General features: G+C 31.1%; 1 protein-coding gene across 1 annotated transcript in view; it reads right to left on the bottom strand.

Moving 5' to 3' along the window:
- TMPRSS11B (transmembrane serine protease 11B) overlaps positions 1-3,988 on the bottom strand; it is a 23,310-nt gene extending 19,322 nt beyond the window's left edge. The window contains exons 1-2 of the mRNA XM_017516554.2: positions 3,821-3,988; positions 219-334 (exon numbers count right to left, since the gene is read on the bottom strand). Of these exons, the coding sequence (XP_017372043.1) occupies positions 219-334; positions 3,821-3,828 (124 nt within the window). The 5' untranslated portion in view covers positions 3,829-3,988. The remainder of the gene's footprint in view (positions 1-218; positions 335-3,820) is intronic.
- Positions 3,989-7,262: the final 3,274 nt, after the last annotated feature.

The raw sequence follows: 7,262 nt of genomic DNA, 5'->3' as shown, positions 1-7,262 counted from the left end.
AAAAAAAAAAAAAAAAAAAAAAAAAAAAAAAAAAAAAAAAAAAAAAAAAAAAAAAAAACCTTATAAACTTCTGAGTCAAAATAAGCTATGTTGAAATAAAATAGTAAGTAAATAAGAAAACTCCCAAGAAGAAATTTAATATTCATGTTGTTTCTTGTCAATTTTTAAAACTAAAAGATTTATAGCAAGGATGAAAATTGAAAATAATCAATACTGACCAACTGCCAGAAAATGAACAGGAAGACCAATAGTTACTCCCAAGATTGCCGCCACTCCAAGAAAAATAAGGATTGTAGTCCATAGTGGCCAAGATCTTTGGGAAGGTATGCTGGGCCTATGAAAGAGAAAAAAAAATGGTTCAAATCAGATAATAACAATCTAAATCTACCTGCCTCTCTTTCAATTCACGCTACATGAATTATAATCGACACATTAGTCCTTTATGCTAGTTGAAAACACAGAAATCTCAAATGCCTCAAAGAAGGCAGACTCTCAGGCTCATTCACTTAACAAATTACTGTTGAGCCCAGGTTAGTTGCTGGAAATATATCAATGAGCAAAATAGACGTGATTTGTGTCCTCACGTTGCTGAAGAAAAATCTTCTTCTTGTTTTTATTTTTTAACTTAAAGCAGATTACAAAACATTAGTTGTAGTCTGATTGTATTTTTGTAAACTATAGTCATATCATGCACATGGACATACAAAGACTTATAGACACAATTAAATACATAATATAACAAGTTTCAATTAAAAGTTTGATAAATGTGGAAGGAAATACCATGACATCAACTGTAGTAATTGCTATGTAACAAAATTATAGGTTTTTTTTAATTTACTTTTAACTGTATTTTCTAATTTTTCTTTTTCTTTTTTTTGAGACAGGATCTCACTCTCACTCAGGCTGGAGTACAGTAGTACATTCTCAGCTTACTGCAACCTCTGCCCCCTGGGCTCAAGTGAGCCTCCCACCTCAGCCTCCTGAGTATCTGGGACCACAGGCATGTACTACCACACCTAGCTATTTTTTATATTTTTTAAATAGAGTCAGGGGTCTCACCACGTTACCCAGGCTGGTCTCTAACTCCTGAGCTCTGGCAATCTGCCCACCTCAGCCTCCCAAAGTACTGGGATTACAAGTGCGAGCCACTGCTCCGAGCCTATTTTCAAGAATGTTTCTACAACAAATGTAAATTATTTGCATAATATAAATTAATAGATAAGCTAGTTTTATTATCAATCAATTAGATGAAAGAGAATTAGAAAATATGGTAGTTCAGCATCTACAGATAAGCAGTTTATAGTTACATCATATGGCCACACTAAGCTTAATCTACATAAAGTTGGGACCCTAGTTATTTTTCACATCTTGAGAGATGATGTTATATAATTGTCCATTGGAGGAAAGGCTGTAACATAAACATTCATGTTTTCAAATTCAAAACATCTTCAGCTGTTTCTTCAATCTCTCTAGTCTGCAACGTTCTAAATAAACCTTCCAAAACAGAAGCGTTTGTAATAAGGAAACATATTTGGTGAATTACATATTCCCTATTAATATGTGAACCTTTTTGTTCTCATCCCATCCAGAACCAATTGACTTTTAGGCAGATAAGTTTTTGTTTTTGTTTTTAGCATTACCTTATACAACTGTGCAACTCCACCCAATCTTGTTTCCTCTTCAGCCTATTTTGCATTCTTAATCCTACCACTTCCTTATACCTCTTTGTCTCTCTTGACTTGTTAATTAGTGTTTCCCAGAACCAACATTATTTGTGAAAACTCTTCAGAGAAACTCCTTATTTCAGACATATTCCATGTATGTTTTCATACCAGAATTCTGTTGTTTAATATCAGCCTCGGAGAAAAAAAGCCTATTCAGGCATAGAGTTTTTAATACAGTATTTATAACTTTATTAATATTTGATAACATTTTTCTTTTAATGACTGTAAAAGTGCACTGTGACAGTAAGGTCTCAAATTTGTTTTGGATTAGCTAGATATAACAATCTGGTAGCTTAGTCTTTTCGAGACATGCATATTAGCCTAAGAGACTAACCATTATGTAGACTACATAATTATTCTAAGTTCTGAGGTGGTTTCAAAATAATCTCTGCTTTACAGCTTAAAAGAGGTTTTTCTCTAAAAGCTCCTTTTCGATGCTCTGAAGATTTCTGAAAAATACATATTATTAACTATAGCTCTGATATGACATTTTCCCCCTCACCTGGCTTTCTCTTGTCAAAAATAATTTAAAATATTATTTTATATCTAAAGATTACAGAAACTTTGTGATTAATGCAACCCTTCCTCTAAATGTGATTCATAGCCTCTAGGAATTTATTACTATTTTTGAATAATAGCTGCACTTGTTAAAATGATGTTCTAAATATCAGAAAAAGTCCATTCATGAAACAGTTTACTCTCATTTACCAAATTAATTTTTGGCCAAGTTTTTTCCAAAGGTAGGCATTTGCATTACAAAATGAATCCTTCATTTAGCAAAGAAAATAGGTTAAAAATGAATCTTCAAGGAATTTAACCAACTTCACGTGCTTAACTAAACTATAATTGCCTCACCTTTAAAATTCATCTACTTCAAGTAAGAGCTCATTGCTGGCTACATGGAGTGGCTCACGCCTGTAATCCAAGCACTTTGGGAGGCTGAGGTAGGCAGATCACTTGAGGTCAGGGGTTTGAGATCAGCCTGACCAACATGGTGAAACCCCATCTCTACGAAAAACCACAAAAATCAGCTGGGTGTGGTGGCAAGCACCTGTAGTCCTAGCTACTTGGGAGGCTGAGGCACAAAAATCACTTGAACCTGATTGCTTCTCAGGGCAAAAAAATAAAGTTAAGCTCATTGCCATTCTAGCATAACTATTTGCCTTAATCAACTTGCAATAATGATGTTAATCAAAATGATGGTAAGTACATTACTTATGATTTTAAAACAGTTTCATTATAAGTCTTTCCTTACAGTCCATGCCAAGTATCACTTTCTAGGTTAGATTTCCTTTTAGCCACTTTTGGGCATTGCTTTAGGAGTTAAACAGCAAAGCATTAAAAAATATATAGTTTTCATTTATTAGAACTGTATTTATAAACCATTTGAATTATATGCAACTGAATTCTCTCACATAATGAAAAGTGTTAAAGCATGATTCTGGTGCAAAATTCTCCAAATTTTAGAGAAATGAAACTTTAGAAAACTTTAAATCATTAGGATGAACATTTTGCATAAGGAGCAAAGAAGTGTAATAATCAAATGGGTAACAGCCTCTATCCTCAGTTTCTCCTGGAACTTTGGAAAAAAGAGAGTCCACAGAAAGGAACTCATTTGAAAATTTATGAAGTTTTGAGAAGAACCTGCAGTTTGCCAGTTGCTAATTCAGAATCTATAATGTAAAGTACATTATTCCAAAATCTATAATGGCATTTATAGTTTTATTATTCCCAAGGAAACCTTTTAATATTATAAAATTTGATTTCAGTTACATTAATAGAGAATGAAAATGGTAGTGTTCTTATGCGTGATTATAAAAGAAATCTTATGCCTCATTTTCTCAAGATTTCAGGTCAATTGTACATTTATATTTTTTCTCAGTAAGCAAAATTTTGCTGAATTATTATTTTTTTTAACTTTCGGAAACTTTCCCAGAGACTTCAAAGGGTCTTTAGACCTCAACAAGTGTTTCTTGACAGTGTCCAGAAATAAAAACTAAATTATAAAAAGCGACCAATTAACAAAATACTAGAACACACTTAATGGCAAGTTGCTAAATTTTTCAAACTTACTCTCCCCAATGAAATCCCTTTACCTGTACATAATGTTCTAATTGTTGTGGCAGTATCAGGTATAATGGCGGCAGTGATCATGATGAAGGTAATGTTGATGATGATGCTGGTAATAGTGATGATAAAAGTTAGAACCTTCTGATGTAGCTTTTGACTTCTGTGCTATATTCAGTGTTGGTTGCTTGGTTTTTATAGGCTGGGTAAGATGTAGAGCACAACTAAGATGAAACTTGTCTGACAAGTGTTAATGACTGTCACATTTCTATAGTTTCAAAGTTTCAAGATAGGAGTCATCCCAAGAATGACAAATTTCCTTGACTTGATGATATAGAAAAAACTATAGCCCAGTTTGGTCGCCTAAAATGTATACCCAGGAAACAGCTTTGTGGCATACAGGGATAATCCTAACTCTGATTTTACCAATTCCATTATACTGGCTTGTCCCTTCTTAATTGAAGCAAACTATAACTAGTTAAAAGTTTCTGACAAATGTCTTTTTACAATATGTCAATTATAATATGAAAAATGTTGCCATCATTGTCATGCAAATGAAATTCTATTTCATCGTGGTTTGCATTTGCTTTTCCTTAATTATCTGTGAGAATAATCATTTCACATATTTTGAGGGAATTTGTATTTTCTCTTTTGAGAATTCTAAGTTTAGCTTTTCTTCAACAGGCAGCATATGGTAAGAAAAAAAATGTAGTGTTATTCTTTTTCTAATGAGTTGCTAATCTTTTCTTCTAATAGATATATGTGAGTTCCTTATATGTTCTGGATATTAATGTATCATTATACTGGATATTAACCAGTTATGTTCACCTATTTATTAATCACCTGTTCTTAGGGTGCAGCTTGACATTGCATTGTGTAAGAAGATTTTTTTCATCTACAGGGGATTTTCTTATTCTTAGCAGTTTAGTTGATCATATTTTTCCTTTATATTTTGTGCTATGAACCGTAAAATGTTAAAAAATCTTAATCACCTTGATTTCTTTGATGTTTTCATTTCTTTTCATCTAAAATTTAAAGTTACTTTTTTATGTTCAGGTCTTACAAAAATTCAAGAATTTACTTTTGTAATGACATGAAATGATAATTTAATTTTATATTTTCTTAATTTTAAATTATTTTTTACTAATAGCCTGTTTTCCAAGGCCTTTTTATTGCAGAATTCATCTTTTCTCTACTGATGTGTAATACCTCCTATGTCATATACAAAACAATCTGCGTATTTCTTAGCTCTCTATTCTGTTCCATTCGTCTATTAATCTTTCCTTCTGTCAATATTAAATAGTTTTAATTCCCATAGATCAGGAGTTCCCATGCATTTTCTGTAAAGCACCAGATAGTAAACATTTGAGGCTTTATAAGCCATACGGTCTCCATTGCAACTATTAAATTTTACCATTGCAGCACAAAAATAGCCAAAAATACTAAGTAAAAAAATACATGTGGGCATAGCTGTTTTCTAGTATTTACTTATAAAAGCAGGTGGTGAATCAGATTTGGTCCATGGGCTGTGGTTTTCCAACCCCTACTACAGATTACAATAGGTCATGATTTTTGAGAGCTTATGTTTTCTCAATCTTTTCTCCAGATTTATATTAGTAATTCTTAACCTTCTATTCTGTCATGTGCTTAGAGGATCAGCTAGCTTATTAAGTCCCATTTTTAAGTTCCAAGAAGATATTTTGAGATTTTGATAGAAATTCTATTTATCTCACAAAATAGTTTGGAAAGATTCAACATCTTATATTGTTAACTGTTCATTAACATGATATATCTTTCTATTTATTCATTAATTTTGTTTTGTCATTTTACTCATAAAGTGATATAAGGCACATCGTTTTTACATTTATTTCTCTGAAGTTGTTCTCGCAGTCATGGATAATATTTTTCCTGTTAAATTTTCTAATTATTTATTGCTAGTGTGTAGAAATGTTACTGATTGATATTAGTAGGTAGCATGCCCAGCAAGTGTGTTTAGTTTGTACTAAAATTAACAGTTGTCTTTAGATACTTTGAATTTTCTATATAGATGATTATGTTGTCTATAAATATTAAGATTTCCATATTTCAGTCAGCATAGTTCCTTCCTTTCTTGGATTGACTTTCCTTCAGTTTCCTATTTTTTTTATTTTTTGTCATTCTCCACTGCCTTCATATGGTTAATTTTTATATTTTTTGGAAGTTTATAATTATCAACTCTAGCAGGTTTCAATATCAAGTAGTTTGCCATTACTAGAATGCTTTAACAGTAACTTTTAAAGAACACAATTTCTTAATTTTAATTTATCAATCTTGCTTTTGAGTTTAGGGTTTTATGTATACCTGTGTGTGATCTAAGAATTCTTTCTTTTCACAAAGATATTCCCCCATGATTTGTTCCAGAAATTTTAATGAGTTACCATTTGCACTTAGAGTAATAATTCACATAGAATTTATTTTTGTGTACATGATGAAGTAGGATTAGAGAAGTATTTTTTTTTATTGGATTTTAATTTTGCCATTATTGTGCCGTATCACACTCCTTTAATTATTGAAGCTATAAAAGATCTTGATAACTGGTAATGTAAGTCCATATTTATTTTTCTTGTTCATTGTTGTCTTGGCTATTTTCAATCCATTGCATTTAGTTCTAAATCTTAACACTATCTGATCAATTTCTAAAGAGAAATCTCTAGAATTCTGCTGATATTGCATTGAATGTACAGATAAATTGGAGGATAATTGACTTCTTAAAATAGTAAAGCTTCCAATCCATGAACTTGATGTATATTTGTCCATTTAAATTTTCTTTAATTTTTCTCAATATCTGGATAGAAGTCATACATGTTTTCCTAGATTTAATCTATGTGTTTAATTTTTCCTGTGTCATAATACATGGCATCATTCTTTAAATTTTGTGTTACATTTGTTGCCAGCATATTGAGATACAATTGATTTCTGTATAACAAGAAAACTGATTAATTTAGTGATATTTATTTTTTGTTTGAACATTCTTTCAGATTTTTAGTATACACGTACATCATCTTGTCATCTGCATAAAAAGTGTTACTTCTTTTCCATTGCTTACATTTTTTATTTTTTTTTGAACTTGATTAAATGTTTTTTTTTTTTTTTTTTTTTTTTTAGCATAGAACTCCAGTACACTTTTTAATGGAATGGTGTTAGCATGCATTCTTTGCTTTTTTCCCAATTTCAGAGAAAGGCTTTTTGTATTTCACTACTAAGTAGGATGTTTGCTGTCACTTTATCAAATTAAAGAAATTCTCTTGTTTTTTGTTTTCTAAGTTTTTATAATAGAGTTTGAATTTGACCAAATCCTTTTGTCTCCGTTTATTGAGATAATCATGCCTACTTTTATCTTATGATTGTTGTGATCCACATTGATTCATATTTAGATGTTAAACTGACCTTGCATTTCTGGAATAACCTCAACTTAAATGCAATTTATGACAC

Source organism: Cebus imitator, unplaced genomic scaffold (assembly GCF_001604975.1).
Source record: "Cebus imitator isolate Cc_AM_T3 unplaced genomic scaffold, Cebus_imitator-1.0 Scaffold594, whole genome shotgun sequence".
NCBI classification, from domain to species: Eukaryota; Metazoa; Chordata; class Mammalia; order Primates; family Cebidae; genus Cebus; species Cebus imitator.
The sequence above is the reverse complement of the archived record's forward strand: the minus strand, read 5'-3'. Positions and strand labels throughout refer to the sequence as shown.